This window comes from Corvus moneduloides, chromosome 1 (genome assembly GCF_009650955.1).
Source record: "Corvus moneduloides isolate bCorMon1 chromosome 1, bCorMon1.pri, whole genome shotgun sequence".
NCBI classification, from domain to species: Eukaryota; Metazoa; Chordata; class Aves; order Passeriformes; family Corvidae; genus Corvus; species Corvus moneduloides.
The window spans coordinates 23903694-23917133 of record NC_045476.1 but is presented as its reverse complement, the minus strand read 5'-3'; the positions used below and the strand labels follow the sequence as shown (position 1 = coordinate 23917133).

The window sequence follows — 13440 nt, the reverse complement described above, 5'->3', positions numbered from 1 at the left end:
TATTTCCTTTCAAACTGAGTTTGTCCCAAATTATTTAGAACCAGAGCAGGAAATACACTGAATGGTGTTGCACAGGAACATTAATGTTGCCACCTCTTGGCATTGGCCTTGCAGGACATAGCAGTGACGTCCCTCCTGGCAGTGGGCGGGGGGGCAGGCTGCAGCAACTGGGATGTGGCAGGCCAATTCACCCTGTAGGGAAGCGAGCCCAGGCAGGAATGTTGCTTCCTGGGATTTGTTTCCTTGTGGCCTTGCATGGTAGCAAGTCCTTTTATCACCCACCTTTCAGTGCATGATGTGAGGCCCCAGGGTGGGCTGTGCCAAGCGGCTGGCGAGAAGATGGGCAGCATGAGAGCATCTAGAGCAGCATGATCCAGCAGCTGTGCATGCAGCTCCACCAATTGCAATGCCATGAGTGGGAGGTGAGAGACAGGGAAGCAGGGACAAATCCTCAAGAACAACTTCATGAGTGAGATGTTGAAGGATGGTGTGATTTAGGTGTACTCTGCACCATTCTCATTAAGTTGCCAGTACCATGTGTTTTGGCAGCTGACTGTCATTATTGTGAGAAGTGCAGGACGTGATTTTCTGCCCTGGCACCAGAGCAAATCAGCTCCCTGCCATGGCAGCAGGTCTCAAGCTTCCCAATTCACCAGCAGCAGAAGCAGAGCCTGTCTGATGTGTGTTCATACCACATGTCTGAGCAGACCTGAGCTTTGCAGTCTGGCTGGCATCCATCTGTGTCTCCTGCAGGAAGGGCACTGGTGTGAATTGTGGCTCAAATCTCTCCTCTGATCTACAGAAGAGATTTATTTTCACACCTGCTTCACAGAACTTGGGGTGTTTTGGGCTGTTTAAGACCTGCTGCCCTTCTTTTTTCAGCACAAGTTGTAGAGTACTAGAAGTACTTTGTACCTGTTAAGGGTTACCAGTTTCTGGACCCCTACAGACAAAACTTCAGGTACAGCTGCTTGGCATACCTGGAGGCCATATTACTGATCCTGGACTATCCACCGGCCCTGTGTGGCATGTCTTGTCGTTTCTCCTTGACTGTCCTTTCATATGCCTGACACTCTGCCATTTTTGGGAGTTTAGAAAACAGATAATCATGAAAAAAAATTGACAAATACCCATTTACCCTGTTTTTCCATGAAACTTTGTTGTTCAACTGCACCTTCTTGGGTTTGTTTGCCTGATGGTGTTTCAGAGTGAAATCCTGCATTTCGTCTTTCCTCAGTGATGAGTACAGTCCCTGATAATCACAGGAACTTTCAGATAGTTTGCTCTTGGATTGCAGCTGACTGTGGTATCAATTGCTTGTGGATATGGCTTTAATTCAACTGCTTCAGCTTAGTTACAGAGGTCCAAAATAAATGCTGGATCTCTCTTGCTGCATGCTCCTCTTAACTCCTGCTAGTATTGTGGGGCTGGACAAATGTCTTGCTCTGGAGATGGTCAGCGCTGCTCCAGCCTCAGAGGAATTGTTGAGAAGTGAGGTAAGGCACCAACACCAAGCAGGGCACGTAGGACTGGTGAACAGTTTCATGCTTGGATTCCCAGCTGGCTGTGCAATATTTAAAACAAGATCTTTGCTTGTTCACACAGAAGGACCTGTCTTAGGGTATGCACATTTAGCTTCCATATTTTCAAACTTCAGACACTTTCGATATATGATCCCTGTGTTTTCTTTTTCTTCTTTCCCTTTTAATAGTTTTTGGCAGGCTAAGCAATTTGCTTAGCATGAGGAGAACTCCTTTTTTTGTTAAGCCATATGGCATTTTGTTAGAAACAAATGCTCTGTTTATTAATTTTTGTTTGTTTTGTGCAGTGTTAAAAATAACATGGCATTCATGTTTCATGTTTTCTGGTTTGTGTTTCACTGCTGTAGGCAGGCCAGCTTCTGATTGAAGCGCAGTGTTACGGATGCTTGCTGTCTTTTCTAAGTAGACTATTTTGGAGCTGCAAATGGGAGCTACAAGTTTTCCAAAGTCAGGATGTTACAACTGAATCTGCTTTCTCTTCCAGACATTCCTGTGCACATGGCTTGTGGGAGGTAGCAGTTTAAAAGGCTGCAGGAGAGATACCTTCTGTACCTTCTTCCTCACTTCCCAAGATCAAATGCAGTGTTGAAAATACTCACTGACAGGCTGTTTCCATGTGGACTTTATTCCTGAACGAAATACTGTATTGTCAGCTTTTATATTATTTTATTCTTCTTTTATATCCCGTCATTCAACGAATTGTCACTGTTTTAGCATGTATGAAAGTCAAGTGCTAATATATGAAGAAATGTCTGAAACTGTGGCAAGTCTAACCACATTTTCAGATTTGGCAAAACCTGTGTCATAGCCAAGATGTGGGGAAGTTGGCCATGATGTGGGGCCATGATGTGTGGAAGTTGTGGATAACTTCCACTGATTCTTGAACAAAGAGTCCAGACTAATTCTCCTCTTTAAGTAGGTAAAGGTCAATAAATTATATTATTTTCTTCTATTATCGAAAATAACTTAGAAGTTTTGAGTTCATCGAGTGTCCGAGCACAGTTAGCCCCAAGATTTTGACTGTAGCAGGATGTAATTACATCAGGGCAACACGTACCTCCTGTTGCTATTTGTGCTGAAACGTCTGCTCAAACCACTACAGGATTTTTCAATGGAAGTTACCGTCTAATGTCTGATTCTCTTTGTGCCTTCCAGCGCGCAGGGTATTTTTGGGTTTGCGTGTTAAGCTGCAAACATGCAGAGTCATAACATCAGTGTGAGAAAATCTGCAGTGCAAATGGGGAGTGAGGACTGCTGTGTCTTTTTTCTTATGTTTTGTGCTCAGTCCCAGCTTGTGTTCTGCAAACTGCTGCTCTGCAGCCCTGCTGCTGTTTGTAAGCTGTTTGAATGGAGGGGTGCAACAGTCTTAAGACAGACTGGTTCACCAGAGAAGTGGAAGAGGGGGCTTCACATCTCATGTTTTTTTACAAGATCCTTCTTTTTGGTAGTTTTTGTTCTTTCAGATGAAGGAAGAAGAAAGGTGTAATGACCCACAAGTGACTAATGTTGAGCAGAGTCTGCAAAGACTCCGAGGGAAAATCAAGAGACTGGAGACTGTTCCAGTCAGGTTTTGTGCAGAAGGAATGAACATGCTGAAAAGCTTTGATTAGAATAGTATTAGTCCTGGATAAGGCAGATTGAGCCTGAATATCTGGCTGACGTAATTGTTTTTAAAATTACTCAGCCTCTAGTATAGTTCCACAAAAAGAAGCACCGGAAAATGTTCTGGGTTGTTTTTCTCTCTTTTGAGTGCACTTTACAAGCTTTTTCTACATCTAAATAATTCCAGAAATAACTCTGTAAAAATTAAGGTTTGTTGCCTGACTGCAGATGCCGTGTTGCTGATAGCTGGTTTTTACCTCTAGTTGCTGTCACTTCATGATTAATATACAACATACAGGGAACGTGAATGAAGCAAGTTGTTCCATGAGAAAAGTGAATGCTGTTTTCCAGCATGTCATTTATTTATTTAGCAAATGAAGATGGGTACAGCTTGTTTATGAAATCTGCTATCAGTGGTAGAGAACAGCAGCACCATAGGGCATTTTCATATTACCATATTAAAAACCAGCATTTAGCAACCCACCCCTAGTCTAGTGTCTGATCAGAAGGGCTGGTGTCTTTCTGAGAATTAATTCCAGCAGCAGAATAAATAAGTGCTCTTTCAGATTTTAAAAACAGTTGAAAAAATACCAGCTTTTCCTCTTTGTGGTCATTTGCAATTTACACAGACTTGGCACTGGCTGTTACTACATTAACAACTGCTTCTATTGAGCTCAGCTGTGAGGAAGGCACTTGCTTTTTAGGAGGTTTGTTGTCATTGGATACTGCAGTGCTGATGTACATTACTGGGAAGTGCTATTTTTACCGCAAGTCTGCCTCAGCCTCTGGCAATACCAGCTATCTGAACGCAGCTCCTGCCTCCTTCCTCTCCAGTTGGCATCTCTGTTGTCACACAGACAAATGCTGCCATTTGTTTATTTCTGCATCCCCAGGTTGCTCTCTGGCACTGCTCACCCCTAACCTGCTTGCTCATTTTCGCTAAGAGCAGTTGTGCTGTCCTACTAGAGCATATCCTCCATATCGACAAGGTGAGCATTTCCTGCCTTCCACATCACCCCAGCTTAGCTTTGGGCTATTTGGCTATTTCAGGAAAGAAATATTTACTCCTAAGTCCTGCTTTGCTGTGTAGCCAGTGCTGCACAGAACAGCTTGGCTTGTGTGACTTTGCAGATGTTAGGAAGATGGAGTGTGAACTTGGTATTTGTGAGATAGGTTGGGAAATTTTTGGTGCATGCAGCCTCTTTGTGCCGTGCTCTCCAATCTCAGGCAGTGTTGGTGGTGGGCCCTGACTGCCTACGGTAGCAAAGCCTCCTCTGCATTAGCAGTGCAGCATTTTCTATTGCACTGTGAAGCCAAGGGTTAGACTCTGGTGTGCCAGTGGGCTGTGATCTGCCAGCCCTTGACATCTGGCACATGGCAAAGGTGCAGATCCATGGGCTGAAGTTGGTTGTATGAGCATTGCCAAGAGCGAATGCCAGGTCCTGCACTTGGGTTGCAACAAGCCCAAGCTACAGGCTTGGGAAAGTGTGGCTGGAGAGGTCCTCAGCTGAAAAGGACCATGGGGGTGCTGGTTGACATCCACCTGAATATGGAGATATTTAAAAGATGTGCAAATGCATCACTTAGGGGTGTGGTTTAGAGGTGGGTTTAACTTGGCAGGGTTAGGTGAGTTTAGGTTAATGGTTGAACTCAGTGATCTAAGAGGTCTTTTCCAACCTAATGGTTCTATGATTGACTCCGCAAAATACAGGGTTACAATAGAGAGCAAGGGCTTGGGTGTGCTCTCCCCTATTTATTCTTTCTTCTCCACAACCAGCTGAATATTCTCATTTCTTTTGGGCAATAAAACACTCCCTTTCTCACAGACACTGCTCTTTTCTCCACCAGGGTAGGTAAGGGGCAGCTATCTGCTCAAGCTAGATTGGTGTCTTTCTTGTCTACCCCAGAAGTAAGAACGAATATAAGAATTACCTCTCTTCTCCAGGTGACTGGGTGAAGTTGAGAAGCTGCAGACAAAACCTGTCTTTTCTGTGCAATGTGGCATCCTGAAGTGACACAATAGCTGGAAGTATGAGAACAGTGATGGTGTATCCATGCCATCCATTACTCATAGTCATATACACACCACTGCATCATTGCAAGTGACATCTGCATATGCAGCAAGGAAAGAACAATTGCAAATTCCAAATTGGGGGGAGGACCATTACTATTGCACTGAGCGTCTGGAAGCTAGGACTTGACAGAAGGTGTGTTGGTGCTGTAAGCTTCATCCAGCCCATCTCCCAGCCCCCTGGAGCACGGGCCTGTGATGTGGTAGTGGGGGCAGGGCCAGCTCTGTTTCCCCCAGGGTGCCACACAGACGTGTTTCTTGGCAAGCTGAAACTTTGAGGCTCTGTGTGCAAATGGGTGCTGGTTGAGATGGGAGGGAGCCAACAGCAGCTGTAGCTTTTCCCCTCCCTGGAGTTGGCACTGGAGGAGTGAGACACGTACTGAATTGGAGAGGGTGCTGAGGGCATTCTGGGGTGCTTGGAGTGATGATGCAGGGGTTCTGGGCCAGCACACACCTCTTCCCTACCTTTACCCCCGTGGTGGATTGATGTTGGCTGGATATCAGGTGCTCACCAAGCCACTCATACCGCTCCTCCTCCTCAGCGGGAAAGAAAAATGTAACAAAAAGCTCATGGGTCGAGATAAGGACTGGGAGATCACTCACCAGTTACCATCACGGGCAAAACAGACTCCACTCAAGGAAATGAATTTAATTTATTCCCAATCAGAATCAGAGTATGATAATGAGAAATAAACCTAAATCTTAAAACTGCTTCCCCAGACCTCTCCCTTTTTCCCAGGCTCAGTTTTATTTTATCTTCTCTACATCCTCCCCACAAATGGCACAGAGGGACAGGGAATGGGGATTGCAGTCCATTCATCAAATGTTGTTTTTGCTGCTCCGTCCACTTCATGCTCTTTCCTTACTCCATCCTTGGTTCCTCCCAGGGAGACAGTGCTTCATGAACTTCTTCAGCACTGGTCCTTCCCATGGTATGCAGTTCCTCATGAACTGCTCCACTGTGGGTCCTTTCCATGTGTCCTTTCCATGTGTCCTTTCCATGGGGTGCAGTCCTTCAGGAGTGGATTGCTCCATCGTAGGTCTTCCCTGGGGTCACAAGTCCTGACAGAAACCTGCTCCAGCTTTGCTGCTTTGGCCTGCACTCTCCCTGGGCCCATAGGTCCTGCCAGGGACCTGCTCCAGCACAGACTTCCTATGGGGTCACAATCTCCTTTGGGCATCCACCTACTCCAGGGTGGGTTCCTCCACATACTACAGGTGGATCTCTGCTCTCCCATGGACCTCCATGGGCTGCAGGAGCACAGCTGCTCCACCATGGTCTTTACCATGGACTGCAGGGGAATTTCTGCTCGAGTGCCTGGACCACTTTCTCCCCCTCCTGCACTGACCTTGGTGTCTGAAGGGCTGTTCCACTCACATGTTCTTGCTCCCTCTCACCTGGCTGCTGTGTAGTGCAGCAGTTTTTCCCCCCCCTTCCTAAATACATTATCCCAGAGGTGCTACCATTGTCACTGATGGGCTCAGCCTTTGCCAGCAGCAGGTTCATCTTGGAGCCAGCTGGCATTGGCTCTCTTGGACTTAGGGGAAGCTTCTGGCAGCTTCTTATAAAAGTCACTTTGTAGCCTGCCTCCCTGGCCCCTGCTACTAAAACTTTGCCACACAAACTGTCCACCCCAAATTCAGGGCATTTTCAAGGACTGGTGTACCAAGTTTCCAGTTCTCTTCCATTCCTGTCATTCCCTGTCCTACTCCAGTCTCTTTTTTCTGTTGTCTTCTCATCTGACCAACCTCTTGGCTCCTCTGCTGTCTCCTTTGCTTTCCTCTGTGGCCCTTCATTGCCTTTTCTCACCTCCTGCATGACACTGTCCCCATTTCCTTGCTAAGCTCTTTGTGATTACCTCATGCTCCTTTTGGTCTGTGCTGGACACGCTCCTTTTGTCCAGTCCCAGCCTCTCCGCTGGGAGAGCAGCCAGCAATCCTACAGTCACTACTTTGCATCAGCCCTGAGAACCTTGCTGCAGCTGCAGTACTAAGTTTTGTGAGATGTCAAATGTTTTCTATATTTTGTTTTTATTGTACCTTGCTGATTTGCAGGTTTTCTCTGCTGTTTTGTCCAAGCTACTGGACAGAGAAGGATGTATATTTTTTGGTATACAGATAGACCAGTGGCATTATCTTATTAAACTATCTGTAGCATTTTTTAAGACCATTTTTGTCAAGGACAAGTTGAGATTTTCGTGTATGTGGAGTGTTGTAATGTCCTAGTCAGAACTCCAGGCATGATGATGATGTCCTTGAGTGTCAGGTGTATGAGCTGAAGTGTGGGCTCTGGAACATGCAGAGACTGTCAGAACATGCACCAAGTTTTCCAGCTGGTATTGCAGACTGTTGAGTTCACAGGTGGCTTCCTAGCAAAACACACACTTGCTTTGGCAAACTTGGCACAGCATGTGACACAGCTAGAGGTGTGCTTGGCTCCTGTGGTGCTGCTGAACTGCAGGTGTCCTTAAGTTTTTCCTCAGTGATTGATTATTCTTTCTTTGAGGGGGTTAACTCTTCCGTAGGCTGTACATCTTCTGACTGTGTATCTTCTCCTCCACACCTGCACTGCACTGCACTGTAAGGTCACTTAAAAAACCCAGCTAGCTTTCTCCATAGGGAATGTGTGGCAAATACCTTTTGCGTTAAGGATATTTGTTAAATTCCTATTCAGCTATCTCATGGTATAGCTGAATTGCCCTTCTGTCAACAGTGAGCAGTTAGTTTGATTGGCCTGGCTGAGCATGTGCTTTTAGTGAGGATGCCTAGCCATGCCAGGACAGATTCACAATTAAATTGTGATCGGTTGCCCAGCAAACACTAATAAGCTTAAAACAAAGGAGGAGGTGCCAGTTTTATTACCCTCAGAGTTTACTGCCCTTCTGACTAAAATCTCAATCAATCCCGATCACCACCTGCATCTATGAATGTCCTGTAAGTGTGATGTAAGGTGACTTGGTGTGACTGGAAACATGCACAGGGCAGGTGGTACAGGCTGTTTGCACCACGCACAAATGACGTGTAGAGTTCAGCCGTTGTTTTCTTTCTCTGAGTATTTATTTATGATTTTAGAATGACCTTGGGTGGGGAATGACTGCTCACTCGACCCCATATTATCCTTGCTTGCACTTCCACGCAGGTTCTGTGGAAGGTCCCAATTGTAGACCTGTTTTGTGCTCTGGGCCATATGACATGAGTTACAAAAGGCTCGTGTTTCCATAGTGTGAGGGGGCTGTACAAACTGATGCTCTTGGCCACCCTTCCCATGCAGGGAAAGAACGGGCTGCAGCATTTGGCTTGCAATGGCATTGTGTGCTTGTGTCCCAAACACAAATCCTGCTAGCTCCTGCCTGAGCATTGGAAAAGGGCAGAACATTAAGTACTGCCCTGCTGCATGGGCTTGACTGTGTGATGGAGTCTGTGCTGGCAAAATGTAAATTGCTTGTAATTATGACAAATCATGTGCAGTGCTCCTACTGTGGACTACATAGCTTTTGTCCTCCTGATAAAGTGCATGAAGCTCAGAAACAGCCTTCCAGGGGTGGTTGTTCACATTTTGTTGAGGACACTGAAGGTAATTTGGTCTGTTTGAAGAACTTGCTTCTATTCCCCGGAGTTTCTCCTGATGTGGGGGAGCAGGAGCTGGACTACAGGACAGGGAATGCTCAGCAGAAGAGCAAGATGAAAGCAAGTTTGGCTATTAAAAGGAAGTCTGAGCATTGCTCTTGATCTGTGTCCTTGATAAAAATCCCTAGTGCTGTTCGTCCTTCCAGTAACAGCTTCAGGCATGTAATTTCTTCTCTTTCTGTATTACTGAACAATCTGTCTTTCTGCTTTTTTTGGTTATGCATTTTCTGCAGTAAGGAGTGGTTTCATCTATCTATTTTGTTTGTTTCAGCAAGTGCTAAATGTGTGCATGCACGAGAGAGCAATCTGTGTGTTACTTTACCTTGCATGAGCACAGAATGGCACGCACAGGAAGTAACTGCTGGGATGAATCGCTGTTCTTTTCTGTGCACCGTTTTACTTTGGTTTATGGTCAATGCTGTCAGCATGTGGCAGTCATGTTTACAGAGCACCACTGAGTCAAATATCCTAGCTGGATATTTAAACATGTTGGATACCTTCATAGCCACAGGTATTTGGAGCTGTAATTGCTGAGATAAGAGTGCTGCAGTTTGTGGAGCAGAGACTTTGATCCTCCCTTCCAAGTTCAGTGGTGCCTTGGCTAGGCACGCAGTCTGCCCATGTCAAGGGGAGTCCCAACCCACTGTTGGGTATAAATTTTAGCTGAAGTAGGAGGGATCCTCTGGCTCAGCAGGTCTTATCCAAAGCCAAGTTCTTCTCAGTTAACACTCTTACCTTTTCTCTGTCTTTTAGCATTAAGATGGTGCTGATGTGGACCAGTGGGGACACGTTCAAGACTGTTTACTTCATCCTGAATCAGGCCCCTTTCCAGTTCTCCATCTGTGGACTCCTGCAGGTTTTTGTGGACATCGCTATCCTGTTGCAGGTTTACTTGTACAGCCACTACCCTCAGAAGCCCGTGTCCCACACTGCACACCCAGCCAGCACCAAGGCCCTGTGAGGAACTTGGCTGGACGGGTTGAAGGTCAGCAGAGTCAGCCATGACATCTTCTTCCACTTGTAAATACTCCTGTGTTGCCGAGTTGAAAGCAGAAATGAGAACAAGGATGGAAAATCTGGCTGCAGTTCCAGCTCGGGAGGTTCTGTGTTAAATAACTTGCTCGCTCTGTTTTCGGACTTAGCTGTACAGAGCTGTTTCTTGGTGGGGGGGGGGGGCACTTTATTTTTGCATACATACCTATGAGCCTTATCAATTCACAAATGTTTGTATATTTAATCACAAGGGCTGGATGGTTTGTGATTTTAATGCTATTTAAAAATGTTACACCACAGAAATTACAGGATATTTTGTCTGAAACTTCTACCTATTTATATGTAATATAAAGTCTGTATATTGGTGGGAAGTTTGTGACATATACTAGCATTCAGTATCTCCGTGATGGAGGAAGAAGTATTGAAGAGCAATCCAGGAGCTTTCTCTTTTCTCTTTAAGGGTGTCCAGTGAGCAGAGAAGGTGGGGGTGGGAGGCCCTGCAAAGAGGTGAGCAGCCAGAAATGAGCCGGCCACAGAGGCTAAAGAGTGAGCAGGTGTTCACCCTCCCTGCAGGAGGACACATGGAGGAGATGATGGAGGGGGTCTGATGGTGCTGGTTCTGGAGCCATGTCTAGAGCTGGCACAGCCAGTCAAGCATCCAGGCAAAAGGAGGAGCCGGCAGGAGACTGCAGGGAACTTAGGTAGTCATGCTTTGAAACCATGGGGTGTGGGAATAGCCTGCCCTGCACTTGGGGGGCAGCCCCAGCAGCTGTGCACAGGACAGAGCTGGCCTGTGAGGTGTCTTTCCCAAACCAAGGGGCCAGCAGATGGGTGTTGCCAGTATTGCCAAGCAAATATTTCTAGATTGTGACTGAGCCACAAAGACAGAAGCAGGTCCACTTTCATTGACTCAGAAATGAAAAAGTTTGAGACAAAGAAAAAGCTGTATCCCCTGGAGTAGGACCAGCATCTGACAGCTTGATTTGTTGAGGCTGAGATTTGTGTTCATGTTGTTCAATGCCAAACAAGAACTAGGTTATGTTTTGGGGTGTTTCCTGCATTGGCCCAACAAGGAACGAGTCCATGTTTTCCTTTTACTGTTGTGAACTTCTAGGCTCTTAAAGAAGAGATTCTTCTCTTTTAGAAGAATCAACAGCGTGTACTTAGAGGGACTGAGAAAGCCGAAAGAGCAGAGTTTATGTAGCTGTTGTCTCTAAAGGCTGTTTGCCAGCATAGGTCACCGTGCTTTGTCTGTGACGTGCAGCTGCTGGTGGTGTGGACCCGTGGGGGCTGTCACCAAACCCCTGGGCTCCTGTTGTGATGCTGCTGTCATGAAACTGCCCTGGGTGATGTGAGGAGGCCGTAGCAAGGCCCTTGGTCCAGGAACAGCTATGCCTGTGCTGCTTCCTTCATGAGGCTTTCTCCCTCTGCTGGGTGAGTCCTGTCTGACCACAGGCAAAATGTTGGACAAATTTTTCAGAATCATTTTTCCTCTAAGAATAGCACAAGAGCTTATGTTTTCTTAACCAGTGGCAGCAAGTCTGAGGTTTGATAACTTCAGTGTATAAGTCAGATACTTCCCCTACTGTGCTTTCTTTGGGAACCTCACAATTTGCATTTGGACTGTCTTCATTGGTAGCAAACTGTCCAGCGGAGGGGAGTCACACTGTGCCCAGGCACTGACCCCATGCTCTTTGTTTGATACTCTTCTAGGCCTGAAGTGACCTTACAAAGACAATGTACTCAGCATGGCAGACTATGAATGTTCTGTTCCTCTCTTTTCTCCAGTGTTCTGGTTGTGTTACAGGAACATCTGGGCTTTTGTCTTTTTTAATTGAAAACTTAACAACTGGCTTCTCCGGTATGCTGCTTTAATGAGGATTGTATTTCTACTGTTTGAAAACAAACACTTCCTTGTGCGTTTCAAGGGTCTGAAGGGTTTTTTTATTAACTTGTAATGGTAAGATTTTTGTATTTGGTGGTCTTTTTCTAATATTCTGCAAAACGGGGATGTAAGAAATTAATGGTTTGTAAGAAACATACTTCTGTATGTTATACCTTCACCTGGGAGTGCACACTTTTTGGCTGCCTCTTTGGCTTTGAACTACAGGTATTACTGAGGATTAAACAATTTCTGTTTTTTCCATTTGGGATTCTTCCTTGTGCGGATTCTTGAGTCTGTCATCAGTACCCAAACCAGCAAGCTCTGCAGACCAGTCTCATTTACACTAGAGCAGCAACTGCTGGAAGAGAAGCCAGTGAAACCATGTCCAAGTCATCTTCTGTATGTGGCATTTAGCAAGTAGGACTCTTGGCCAGGAACTCTAGAACTTGCAAGGTACTTTAGGGACAAAGTGTTACAGAACTTTTGTTTTGTTCTCTGCTTGTCAGGAAGTATCTGTTTCAATGATCACCTCAGAGAATAAGAAATCGATTACTCTAAATACATCTCTTTGAATGTATGGCACATTTCATGGACTTTATTTTTTCTGTCAGTTGCAATGTTTTTTTAAATAAAAATTACCTATTATATATAACTTGCAGTGTTGCTTTGTTTTGTTCAGGTACAAAATGTGTGCTTCTTAGCTCTTACTATAATTCATCTTGTCAGGAGCATTGGTGATAGGAATAACTAGTGTGCTTTTTCCTTCTGATGAGTGGGTAAGCAGAAGGCATAAATTGTTCTAAGTCATGATGCGCAACAGGGATTCTGGATTTCTGTCTCCTGCTCTTCCATACATACTAGGGTGAACTTAACCCTCGTGACCACGCAACTTGTGTTTGCAATGCTCACAGTAAAAACCAAATCGCTAACGGATTACTACGTGGCTTTTAAAGAAGCCTGTGTCACACAAACTGCAGAACGAAGTTGAAGATGGGATGCAGAAGAGGGATGTGCTCCTGGCAGCCTCTGCACAGGAGATGAGGACACTGAGTCTGTCATCTCATGGCCAACTGCTGCCCCAGGAGAAGTCTTGGCCACCCTCCCTGTTCTTTCTGGATGGGAAAACAAGCCAGGACTGTCAGGAGCAGCCTTGCAGATGCTGTGCATCTTCTGGATCCTGCCAGGCTGCTGAGCCAGGATGCTGGGCTGCTCTGGCATGGGGAGGTAGTTTGCTATTGCTGTGTGCAATGGCTGCAGGAGCTGGAGAAGGGGAGATGGGGAAGAGAGAGGGCTAGAGACACAGGAGAGAGGGTTGGGAAGGGTGGGAGGAGAGATATGGGAGGGACTGAGCTTGCTCAAGTAAGGAGCTGAAGGGAGATACTCCGGAAGGGAAGGGAAAGAAGGAAAACCAAAATCTGAAGGGTAAAGATAGGTAAATCAGCAAAGTGGGGGGGGAAAGGAGAAGGAATGTGAGGGTGGGGAGTTAAACCCTGCCTGCCCTGTTGCAGCCTGCTGGCAGCGGAGACCCAAGCAGTTCTCACAGCAGCCGAGCCTGCTCGGCACTTGCAGTGCTGCACCTTCTCTCCCAGATAGTGCTGCTGCTTTGGCATTCAGTGTGGGGAAGCCAATGGTGGAGGAAACAATGGAGAACCCGATCTCTGGGTGCTGCAGCAGCCCAGCGCTTTTCCTGCTGGCTGGTGCAGTGCTGCCCCAGGCTTCCC

At 46.1% G+C, this 13440-nt stretch overlaps 1 protein-coding gene across 2 annotated transcripts in view; it reads left to right on the top strand.

Moving 5' to 3' along the window:
- SLC66A2 (solute carrier family 66 member 2) overlaps positions 1-12371 on the top strand; it is a 66014-nt gene extending 53643 nt beyond the window's left edge. For both annotated transcript variants that reach the window (XM_032101992.1, XM_032101984.1), the window contains one exon: positions 9595-12371. In XM_032101992.1, coding sequence (XP_031957883.1) covers positions 9595-9802 — 208 coding nt within the window. In that variant the 3' untranslated portion in view covers positions 9803-12371. The remainder of the gene's footprint in view (positions 1-9594) is intronic.
- The last annotated feature ends 1069 nt before the right edge of the window (positions 12372-13440 follow it).